This window comes from Pseudorasbora parva, chromosome 19 (assembly GCF_024679245.1).
Source record: "Pseudorasbora parva isolate DD20220531a chromosome 19, ASM2467924v1, whole genome shotgun sequence".
NCBI classification, from domain to species: domain Eukaryota; kingdom Metazoa; phylum Chordata; class Actinopteri; order Cypriniformes; family Gobionidae; genus Pseudorasbora; species Pseudorasbora parva.
The window spans coordinates 28,533,133-28,546,080 of record NC_090190.1 but is presented as its reverse complement, the minus strand read 5'-3'; the positions used below and the strand labels follow the sequence as shown (position 1 = coordinate 28,546,080).

Below are 12,948 nucleotides of genomic sequence, written 5' to 3'. Positions count from 1 at the left end.
ACAAGCACAACCATGTCAGAAACTACCACTAGAGAGCGTTCTGGTCGCGCACAGCATACAGTAACCTACAAACAGCCATTTGAAGTAGCCTACCATAAAATATTCATTGTGTTAAACTAATAAAAGCATTAGGCTACCCTTTTATTTTTGATTGTATTTTAATTATAGAAATTAACGTATTAACATTCATTTTAATCAACATTGTCTGGTTTAGAATTGTAAATAGCTTAATAAAAGATATGAAACAGCCAGGCTCCCACCACTCCGCCTGCTATGTTGTCTTTGGCACGCGCTCGCATTGCGCGTGCCCTAGACGCAACAGGCGGACTATAGGGTGCGCGTGCAGTTCATTTCACTTCACACATAAATTCCTGGCTGAGAAAAGGAGGATATCATTTTGGAAAGTGTCACAGTTTTAAAAATCAAACATTTCTAGTGGATTATATTTTTGGAGAGGACATAATCCCGAAGTTCTTCAAATATTTTTTTTGACTAGCAAATTATACTTTTTATGCGGTTCGTAGGCTACAGTGCTTAACGGAAAATTTGACGAAAATAGTCGCCGTTGAACCGTACAGACTACGTCCTCGGCTCGGCGTCTTCCTAATTATAACACGAGCTCGCGGTCAGTAACTGTATCTCGAGGGTCAAAGGCGCGCTATGCGGACCCAGCCTCGCGCCACGACTGGCCTCTGACAACTTCCCTGCGTCCATCGGAGGAACAGCAGAACGCACGAAAGTTCAGCTTTTCAAACCACTAAGGTAAAGTAGACTCTGAAAACATTACAGTTAACAGTGAATCACTACCGTTATATAGCCTACTTTATTTTTTGTTCACAGACTCGGTTGGTGAGTGTCATTGACAGTAGCCTTAAATGTAGCCTTAAATCAGTCTGGTCATATTTCAGACCTCTTCGAATGACATTTTATTATCTGGATTTGTAATGGTGAAAATGTTGTATAGCAATGTAGACCCCTGGCTGGATGAACTACTAAATTATATAGTGAATGAAAAAAATATATACAGACAATAGCAAACACAATACAAATCATTCGCAAGTGTTAACATTGGCCAGATATTACACAGCATGTCTCTGTTCCCACATGGGTGGACAGAACAACCTTGTGTGTCAACATCTCCATGGGAAAGCTGTTAATGGGACTCTAGGGAAAGAGAGAGAGAGTTGTTTAAGAGCTATGCTGCTGGATGAAATGTAACCACCAGATCTTGGACAATAATATTATGAAAGAGGCCAGATGATGAATAGCTGATTTCTTCATGTGACTCTTAATCAGTGTTGGGTTTTTACCTATTAATGATCAACAAACATGTTTTGAACATCATTTTGACATTAAGAGTTCCCCCAGTGCTTAAACTGGCCCTACATGCTAGAGCAATAGAACAATAACACAATGTTTCTCATTTTTGGCAAGAATAAACCTTTCTGGAAATTAACGTATTAACTAAATTCCTTCTACATTTCTCAGCTGTGTTTATCATGTTTCTTTCTCACACAATAGCTCTGATTGGCTGCTGGGCTTGCCAGAAGTTGGGCAGCTTTTTTACTCAAACAACAGTCTCCATTGTTATCTCCGAAGCATACCAGCTCTTGATAAGGTTGCCACTTCACTCAGCTGAGATCGTTTTTATGCCTATTCCTTTTAAAGGATAAAGTCAGTGTTTTATATGTGAGAGATGGCTCTAGTTCAGGTTTAAATGCAGATTCTACAAAAGATGATCTTTGAAACCTCTTACGGCTCATTGTGGAAGCAGGAGATTGGTTTTCCTAAAAGAGAAGGGTGGGTTCCTGTTTGGTGCATCTTGTAATGGACAGGTTTCCTGCCAAAAGGAACATGTAGGGGATGTGGGGAGATCGCATTGTCATGTTGAAACCACAATGAAGTGCTGAAAAGTTCTTTAACACTAATGTTTAGCTGGGCCTTTAAATGTAAACAAGCATTTAAAAATGTCATTTATTTATTTAATCATTGTATTACAATCAAATTATATTAAATATAAGGTAACACTTTATTTTAAGGTGACATAGTTTCACATTATTACATGTACTTACTATAGTGATAACAGTAAATAATGCATAATTACAAGTAACTAAACCTAAACCAAACTGTAACTCTATAGTAAGTAGGCTACATGTAGTTAATTCATATTACTCAGTACTTATTTTACTAAGTACAATGCAACTACATGACCTCTAAATAAAGTGTAACCATATAGAGTCAAACCAAATGAACATTTATTCAACATTTTCTCACATTATCACAGTTCATTCGCTATAGTTTTTAAAATTGTAATAAAATATGAGAAGAACTCAGCGTTAAACTGCGTCAGAAACAATTGAAAATGTCAGATAACTTTGATGGAAAGGTATGCATTTGATTACAATAAATGAATCAGCTGTCAGCTGTTAAATTTAAGTACACAATTAGATAATACCAGATGAGGTCGACCAATGACCAAGCGATGCTCTGTTTTGTTAATTGTGTCCGTGGTGTAAAAGGTCACATTAGCAATTATATTCATTTAAAATTAAAAAATTAAAATATTCATTTAATTATACATGTTTGAAAAGAGGCGAAATAGTGTGGTCCGGTAGGCAAAGGTCACAGATGTGTATGTGCTTTAATATGTGACTGTTTCAGGTTCCTAAGCAATGCCTGTGCCTCCTCCACCACCTCCCCCAGCACCACCACCTCCACCACCTCCACCTGCTGCAGCTCCTGCACAAGTGAGATCTGCACACGCACACGCACACACGCACACACGACCTGCTAATGTAATACAGTCCATCAGACTCTAAACAATGTGTATATAATGGCTCTTTCTCTTTCTCTTTCTCCATCTGTTTCTCTCTTTCTCTTTCTCCATCTGTTTCTCTCTCTCTCTCTCTCTCTCTCTCTCTCTCTCTCTCTCTCTCTCTCTCTCTCTCTCTCTCTCTCTCTCTCTCTCTCTCTCTCTCTCTCTCTCTCTCTCTCTCTCTCTCTCTCTCTCTCTCTCTCTCTCTCTCTCTCTCTCTCTCTCTCTCTCTCTCTTGGCAACCACCTGGCCATATTTGCATTATTAATTAGAGATACAATTACAAAGGGATATACAGAACAGGTGTCACATGTTCAGATCTGACTTTCCTGTTTAATGCATGTGCACACTAATGACATGTTTGAACAATTTAAAATGCAACATGAATGGGGAAGTTCCCTTTAAAAGTAAAAATTCTGACTCATTTACTCATCCATATGTTGACTTTTTGTTGTCTTTGCTGCAACAAAGATATTTTATAAAATGGGTCACTGATTTTATATCTATACAATAAAGTCAGTGGAGTTCAAAACCATCGGTGAGCTTTCTAAGTCATAACCATGTTATGCTGTTTTACACATCATTTAGTTATGCTCATGGGCGTAAATTTCATCTAACATAACAGTGGGGGGATAAACAAAACATTTCTCAAGGGCAATTTTGAAGGGAATACACATGATACAGCCAAAGTTGTATTTCCAAGGATATGTGTGTGTTTTGTCTTATTATCTTATGTCCGTTTTTCTTTTCTCTGTCATTTTATCTGGCCGAAAACACAAAGCAATAGTTGTTTAAATATCATAGAGTCATTATAGGTTCACCACGCAGTAACAATTATTAAATTATCTTGCTTCTTCACATATTATTCAGCAAAAACCAAAACAGTGGTAGATCTACAATATTAGCCTAATATATGTTCATACATAGGATTATCGCCGTGTTAGTTGTAGTGGGTGACTTATAACAAGCTACAAAACAACAAATGCTAAAATGTGGACATGTGGAAAAATACATCGCTTATCATCATTTTTTGTCATTGCTAATTTATTAATAACTCAGTATCATCTGTAGTTAAGAGAAAAGAATCACTTCTGATGTTTAAATTAGTATAATAGCTTTGACAGCCATTCCAAAACTAGTATACTAAAATGTTTCTAAACTTAAAATGCATTATTTGCATGGTTTTTAATTATATTTTTAAAGGGGGACAAGCCTAAGATGGGGTGGGTCCTGACCGTCCATAGGCGATTTACGATTCAGTACGTCATGATAAGATTAGACTATTTGTTGCCATGCAGTTTAAATTTTATGTCGGTCACGGTGTATCATGGATACTGTGATAAAAATCATAGCAGAGAAAACGAAAGGCATAGTGTGACTCATTGGAATTTCACAAAATACAGTAAGTGCCAAACTTTTTCCCTCTTTCTTTTACAGTCACGGACAGACCCTCCTAAAGTTCAGCGTTCTGAGGGTGGAGGTCGCAGTGCACTCCTGTCTGACATTCAGAAAGGGGCAAGGCTGAAAAAGGTCACACAGGTCAAAGACCGAAGTGCACCACTCCTTGACAGTGAGTTAAAATCAAATTCATTCACATAAGCTCAATAACCGATCAGGTGAAATTAGTTACTTGGCAACAATGTTTGTGTGCGAGCAAGGGAAATATGAATACTAAACTGATACTATTTAAGGTTCATTTCCTGATGATCTGATTTGGCATAGATCTGCTGCTTGATGGCAACATTGGAATGTTGTTTATTGGTGTAACCAGAGCTACCGGCATTACATTTGCATTTTCAAGAATTGTTGATTTAGGATGAGAGTGTTGTGTCAGCATGGGAACCTGTATTAAATTACTCTCTTGTGAAAATGAATCTGAATGAGTTTGAGAAAGTTGGAATAAGTTTGAACAGAAAACCAATCTTCACAGAAAGTCTAAATGGCTGATACGTTGTAAGGGCTTATCAGTAGCAGAGCTATATTTGAGTTTAAGGTCTATAGCCATTGGGTTCTCACACTTCAAAACACTCATGTGAACACATAGATACACAGGTTTTCTATCTATATATGGAAATGCACAGTGGTAGATAAAGGGTCAAAACCTCAGGAAGTGCTGGAGTAAGGAACACACAGAAAGTGAGGGCTGACGATGCTCCTCGTCTTCCTCTTTATTACAAAGGACAGCAGTATGCTTTATGCTCAGGATATGCCATGTTCATTAAAAAGCCATTGGCTCACTTCAACTTACAATTCCTGTTTTGTAGCGAAAACTCAAGGGACAGTGAAACACATTAGAACTGCACAACATTAAAGGTACAGCAAGCGATTTCTGAGAAACACTGTTGAGAATTGATATCAATACCCAAACGAACAATTTTGTGTGCTGAAAATAAATTGTGTTTGTACATAGTCTTGGCAGTGTAAATAGAAGAAAAACAAAGGGGACTGGACTGATCACCACAATGCTAATATGAGAGAGAGTGAGAGAGAGAAAGAAAGAAAGAAAGAAAGAAAGAAAGAAAGAAAGAAAGAAAGAAAGAAAGAAAGAAAGAAAGAAAGAAAGAAAGAAAGAAAGAAAGAAAGGAAGGAGCAGGACATTCATAGAAAGACAGATGGCAGCGATATTAACAAAGAGAAAAATGTCTAAGGAAGGGTTAAGATTAGACAAGAGCTAGGGCATGCATTAATATTGGAAAAGCTTTCTAGCGCTGGGGAGATCTTAAAGAGCAGGAAGGCCTGAAAACAGAGGCCGAGGTTGGTTTGTTTATGCTGAGTGCGTAAAACTTGTTTTGCTATGTTTCCAGAACCAAGATATGCTGTTGTTGAATCACAGCTGATTCATCCATACTTGCACGAGCAGTCTGATGTTGCTTGTGTTGCGTAGCGTGTTCATTACTTTACAAGTGGTACTCACTGCAGAAGGTTAGGGTGTGGTTGGATATTCTAGCTCCACCCATTAGACACACAAATTACAGCAATGACGGGAGGGGTGTTTTTTTTGGAGGGGTGTTTGATTGGGTGTCATCTTTAAATATCAACAGTGTTTCTCAGAAATCACTTACTGCACCTTTAAGTAAGTTAAATCGTTCTCTTTCTTTTACAGTCACGGACAGGACCACTTAAATTGCAAGCAAATATTACAAAATAAACTGCACAATATATATCAATCAGGCATAACATTATGACAGATGAAGTGAATAACACTGATTATCTCTTCATCATTGCACGAAAGCGCTAACAATGGGCACGTGAGCATCATAACTGGCCCACGGAGCAATGGAAGAAGGTGACCTGGTCTGATTAATCACGTTTTCTTTTACATCACGTGGATGGCCGGGTGCGTGTGTGTCGCTTACCTGGGGAACACATGGCACCAGGATGCACTATGGGAAGAAGGCAAGCCGGCAGTGGCAGTGTGTTGCTTTGGGCAATGTTCTGCTGGGAAATCTTGGGTCCTGCCATCCATGTGGATGTTACTTTGACATCTCTCACCAGCCTAAGCATTTTTGCAGACCATGTACACCCTTTCATGCAAACGGTATTCCCTGGTGGCTGTGGCCTCTTTCAGCAGGATAATGCGCCCTGCCACAAACCAAAAATTATTCAGGAATGGTTTGAGGAGCACAACATCGAGTTCGAGGTGTTGACTTGGCCTCCAAAATTCTCCCTGATCTCAATCCAATTGAGCATCTGTGGGATGTGCAGAACAAGTCCAATCCATGGAGGCCCCACCTCGCAACTTACAGGACTTACAGGATCTGCTGCTAACATCTTGGTGCCAGATACCACAGCACACCATCAGGGGTCTAGTGGAGTCCATGCCTCGACAGGTCAGGGCTGTTTTGGCAGTAAATGAGGGACCAACACAATATTAGGAAGGGGGTCATAATGTTATACCTGATCGGTGTATACAGTATATATTGTGTATATATAATGTAAAAAATATAATAAATATGTGATAGAGCCAGGAACATGTTCTACTTGGTGAAATGACTGTAAACATAAAGGTGATGTACAGTATGTATTTGCAGAACCTAAAGTGAATAGTGTGGATGATGGTGGAAGAAATGCTGGGAATTCTACAAACACAGCAGGATCTACTCCAAGTCTGGGTGGACTGTTTGCAGGGGGATTTCCTGTGCTCAAACCAGTCGGACAAAGAGAGAAAGTCCCACATCACAACCCAGGTATTAAAGTCAGATCTATTTATTGTCATGCTGAATAAAGCTGTTCAGTGTTGGAAAATGTTTTATATAACTTTTGGCTTGTTTGTGTTTCAGTGTCTCGTTCTGGCTCTACCGCCAGCCTGAAGCAGCCTCTCTGGAACCCTCCATCACTAGGAGATGGTTTCAGAGGAAGCGCCCCTGATCTTTCCCCCTCCCACAGGCCTTTGGAGAGAACCTCCTCATTGTCTAAAGCTCGGCCTGTTTCCTCATACACAGCCCTACCCTCCCCCAGCCAAACTGCACCTCCTACTTTCAAACTGTCCTCTACTCCTCCTTCCTCTGCCCCACCCCCTCCTCCACCTCCTCCTCAGGAGCGGCCCAATAACAGACCCCCTCCTCTCCCCACCTGCCCACCCCCACCCCCTCCTCAAACGGCCAAACCAACTTGGTTACCTGTCCAGTCACACTCCATTCCCATGCCCACGACTCCGCCTCCTCCACTGCCTCCCTCGGTTCCTACGTCCTCACTTCCTGACAGGTCATCTGGTGTCTTCTACCCTCCACCCCCTCCACCGCCTCCATCAGTCCATCCATCCTCGCTCTCCGACAGGTCGTCAGGTGTCTTCTACCCCCCGCCTCCTCCACCACCTCCATCCTCGCTCCCTAACCGCTCATCTGGAGTCTTCTTCCCTCTGCCCCCTTCACCAGGGCCGTTAGAAATGAAGGACAGTGCATTAGGACCTCCTCCCCCACCTCCTCCTCTTCCTGCTTTGTTTGCGTGCAGTCACCCCTCCTCAGCACCACCTCCGCTACCTCAGAAAGTATCTCCTGTGCCTTCACCTACATACAGGCCCAGCGTGCCACCTTTGCCCCCGTCCTACCCCTGTGGCGCACCCAGTAGACGACCCCCTGCAGTGCCACGATTTGCAGGTTATGATCTTGATTTTAAAAACTATTAGAAATTACTATCAGCCCTTCTATCATATGCTCTATAAAAAGCATTTCTTTTTAAATGCATGGTGGAGATTTTTAATAGGACAACAGGCAAGATATTTTGCGCAAAGCTATCATAGTACGAAAGTCTCTAATATAGATGGACATAAACTCGCTTATGCGGAACCCAGGTGCATGATGATGCACTTAAAGCTAATTACGGGCAAGCCTCACACCGTAATGAAAAGTTCATTACAGAAAACAAAGAAAAGATGTATTATGGGTATCAAACATTTTGGAGAGTTTGCAGTGCTGACTGTCATAGCAATTTAACAACGTAATATACTACTCTCTGTTCCTCAAATAATGCAATTGAATGGCTTTAGAATACTTGAAATATAGTGCACTAAACCCTTAGTAACAACCATGGGTAATGCACAGTATCAAATTTGGATTGGTCCTGTATTGAACGATACCCGATCCAGCAAAAAAGGTTATCGTATCAGTCCAATGCAGAGTATCAGATAGCCACATCCCTATTAAAAATGTTGATGTCAGTAAGATATTTAACCCAAACCAAAAACTATACATGAACTATAGAGTTTCCTGCACCCGCTAGGAAAATAATCTGGTGTCTGAATAGTTTTTGGTTTGGGTTAAATATCTTACTGACCACCCCAGTGACAGAAATTTACTTTTTTTTCTGACAGTGTATATATATATATATATATAGTGACAGAAATGTACCAGAAATGTACCTTCTATCATGTAAATGACAGTACTGATATGTACCTTTTAAGGTACTAATATGTACCATTTAGGGGTTAGTAAAGTACAAAGATGTACCTTTTCGCTTTTGCCCCAATGACAGCACTGTACCTTTTTTTCGGAGAGTGTATAAATTAAGTAAACTGTGACATATTGTGATTATACCCCTACATTATTCATACAGTGGACTAGGAGTAAAATTGATAAAAAATTTGGGACCAAATTTATTCAGACACTATGACCATGTTTTGCTTAAGTATTTTTTCTTTAATTGCTAATGCGGCCTTTTACACCACAGACTGAACACAATGAAGCATTGCTTGGCAATTGGTCAACCTAAATTGGTATTATCTAATTGTGTATTTAAAATTAACAGTTGAAAGCTAATTGGTTGATTGTAATTAAATGCATACCTTTCCATCAAAGGACATCTGACATTATCAGTTTGTTCTGACAGAGTTTAAAGGGATAGTTCACCCAAAAAGGAAAATTCTGTCATCATTTACTCACCCTCAAATTTTTCCAAACCCGTATGAGTTTCTTTCTTCTGCTGAACACAAAAGATGATATTTAGAAGAATGTTTGTAACAAATCAGATCAGAGCAAGCACTGACTACCACACTAGGGAAATAATACTATGGTAGTCAATGGTTGCTCTCTCTGCTTGGTTACAAACATTCTTCTAGATATCATCTTTTGTGTTCAGCAGAAGAAAGAAACTCATACGGGTACCGTAAATAATCACAGAATTTTCATTTTTGGGTGAACTATCCCTTAAGTCTGAGTTCTTGTCCTATTTTATTACCATTTTCTAAACTATAGCGAATAAACTTTGATCATGTGAGAGAAAATGTTGAAGGTGTCTGAATAAATTTTGGTTTCACTGTATATGAACATTCTTAAAGCAAAAGGATACAAAGATGCACAATTACATAAGATTATAACACTTGTTTTCAGAGAAAATATATTTTAAGGATATACCTATGAATTCATTTTTACATTTTTAATTTATTTTTGTTCATTATTATCATTAATATATTATCATATATTGTTGGCTTTTGATTATTAGGAACATTTGTAAGAAAAATCAACTTAATGAAGCTGTTTTAATGTTTTTGAAAGAAGTCTCTTATGCTTACCAGGACTGTATTTATTTAAACAAAACTACAGAAAAAACATTGATATTGTGAAATATTATTAGTTAAAAACAACATATTTATTTTAGTATATTTAAAATGTTTAATTTATTCTTGTGATGGCAAAGCTGAATTTGAAATGACTCCAAACTTTTGAACAGTATATCGTGTTTGCAAGTATTGTATGTATATAAATATATATAATGTAAAAAAAACTAAAGTAAAAAACCTAACTGAAATTAATTATAGGCAATCATTTTTGGATTGGCAGGTGCTCCACGGTTGGCTCCACCCCCTGCTCCCCCGGCCCGCTCTCCTAACACTGAACTCTCTAGTAGGATCCTGCCCCCTCCTCCTCTCCCACTGTCAGCTCCGCCCAGCTCAGTACGCAACGGACACCTGCACAGTTTAGGTGAGACTACAGGTCATCATTAATGATGAAGCTAAAGCTTTAAATAGGCTAAAACCTTCTGATGAACAGCAACAAGCAATTGGAAATGAACTAGTGACAATATAATTGGCTAATTGGGTATTTGTATGTTTGTGATCACCCATATGTACAGAAATTCAATTTAACTTGGCCTTTTTTTTTCCTCCAAAACTCACAGAAGTGTCTTTGTCTACTTTTCAGATGACTTTGAATCAAAGTTTCACTTCCATCCAATAGAGGACTTCCCCCCTCCTGAAGAGTTCAGGCCCTTCCCACGTACTTACCCCAGCAAGGAGAACAGAGGTACAACAATCTCTTTGTGTGTGAGAGTGTATGTGAGGAAAGGTGAAGTCTCTTCAATGACAGTGCTCACAATGTCACCTCTGTTCATTTTGGAAAGGTCTCAGGCAGATGATCTATATACAATTGAAATATAGCTTTTGTTTTTTTCCTTTTTACATCTCTAATGCACAGCCCAAAATCAGTGTCACAAAACAGCTGATATAAGATGGATCCAGAATGTTCATATTAACACACACTAGCTATGTTTCTATCCACCTAATTCTTCTGCACATTTTGGGATATTGCATTTTAAAAAAAAACGCAAGAATGTGCATAAACTGCAATGAAGACCAGGCAAGTTTAACCAGGCAAGTTCTTATTTTCAACAACATAACTGGACTGGATTTAATCATTAATGCCTAAAGCAAAGTCTGTCAACAAATTTATTTGGTTTAATTCTCTCCCAATAGAACTCCCCAACTTACATTTTTATTATAGGCATTGTGCCAATTTCCCAGGAAGTGACGATTTTGTTCTCTTGAATACATGGGGATGGAAACAATGCTTTATTCATAATTATTTTATGCGATATTGCCATTTTGTGCACAATTTAATGGAAACAGCTAGTGATACAATGTAAGATATGTCAGTTAATGGCATACTGTAAAAATATATAATTTAACTTAATAAGTTATCCGGTTGCCTTAAAATTTTGAGTTCATTGAAATAAATGTTTTTGTTAATACAACATAGGAGACTGGTTTAACAAACAGAAATTCAAAATATGTTATTTGAAAACATTCATTATAAAGTTGATTTGACAAATGATAAAAAAGACATGAAAATATTTTTTTACCGTGCAGACAACCACTAAAGGCAATATTTAAAAAGATGGCGTCAGTAAGATTTAATTTTTTTGAAATGAACACTAAAAAAAAGATACATTAAATAAAAAATTAGATTATAGGCATTTCTGTTTTTAAATATTTATATTTCAAATAAATGATGTTCTTTTAAACTTAATATTTCTCAAAGAATCCTGAAAACAAATATGTATCACAGTTTTCCCAATATATTGAGCTGCACATTCTTAATTTTAATAAATGTTTTACCAAATCAGAATATTAGAAAGATTTCCAAAGGATCACATGACACAGAAGATGAGAGTTATGATGCTGAAAATTCTGCTTTACCATCACAGGAATAAATCACATTTTAAAACATTTAAAGAGAAAACAATTGCTTTAAGACTGTAATACAATTTCAGTTATATATGTTTTTTTTATTTTTTATGTATTTTCGATCATTTAAATACAGCCTTGGGGAGGAAAAGATACTACTAACATTTAAAACATCTTACTGACCCCAAGCGTTTAAACAGTATACATGTATATTCTGTTTTAAAGCAACCAGCTTGTTTCAGAACCAGTTCTTATCAGATTTAATTGTTGAAACAATAGTGCAACCAAAACTGCAAATAAATTGTTTTATCAGTTCATCAGTTGATTGATTTAGTTTAAAACACATACAAAAACACTGAAACTACTTGTCTAATTGAAAACTAACTATTCCTGTTTTGTTTTCACAGTCAACCCACAACCTCCGGCTATGAGGACTCATCTAAGATGAAATATGAAGTCTGGTGCTAACCTTTATCAGGACAGCTTTTATGCATCTTTTTCATCAGGAGCCAAAACATGTAGGTCTGTAGGTCAAAACATCTCAATTAGCATCAAATGATCTGTAAAAAAAAAAAAATACATTTTAGTTTGATGTAAATCTAGTATGAAATGTTTTTGTTTTTTTTACCTCCCATTTCAAGAGTGAGTTTCCCCATTATACCTGCAGCCCTGTTAAAACAACAGATTCTTATTGAAACGTGTTTAGCTATCTTATTAATGTCTTTAATTCAATAGTAAGTGCTTTAACATTTAATGTATCTGGAACAAATGTATTATCCTAATAATTTTGCTTGTCATACCTGATAAGGCTTTTATTAATTATCCCATCCGCTGTCAACATAAATGGAGTAAAGGGCAAATGATTAAATTACTAACAGAATAAAAATGAGAAAAAGTATAAAACATGGCTTAACAAAATAAAAAAGTGTTTAATCTGTGCATACAGAAGAAATCTTGCCGACATACTGTTTTAAATAAAGGCCATCCATTTTTTGTAAAAGGGAAAAAAGTTCACTATTAATAGTGTTTAATGGTGTGTTTTAGCCTGAGGTGGGCAGAATAAATGGATGAAACTATAGATAGAATAGTAAATGGAATTAAGATGCTAAAACTAACAAGTGAGTTTTTTTAGGGCAATAGCGTCCTTTTTTATTTCTTGTGGCTACTGGAGCCCTTTGTTACTGATTCTTCATCTAACTCATCAAATCAAGACTTTCTGAAACACCCCCCAAAAAAT

The 12,948-nt window shown here is 37.6% G+C and overlaps 1 protein-coding gene across 1 annotated transcript; it reads left to right on the top strand.

Moving 5' to 3' along the window:
• Nucleotides 1–289: 289 nt before the first annotated feature.
• Nucleotides 290–12,897, top strand: wipf3 (WAS/WASL interacting protein family member 3). The gene is made up of 8 exons (XM_067426074.1): nucleotides 290–762; nucleotides 2,662–2,747; nucleotides 4,253–4,385; nucleotides 6,847–7,002; nucleotides 7,096–7,911; nucleotides 10,090–10,230; nucleotides 10,450–10,551; nucleotides 12,119–12,897. The coding sequence occupies exons 2-8, from the start codon at nucleotides 2,673–2,675 to the stop codon at nucleotides 12,157–12,159; spliced, it is 1,464 nt and encodes a 487-aa protein (XP_067282175.1). The 5' UTR covers nucleotides 290–762; nucleotides 2,662–2,672; the 3' UTR covers nucleotides 12,160–12,897.
• Nucleotides 12,898–12,948: the final 51 nt, after the last annotated feature.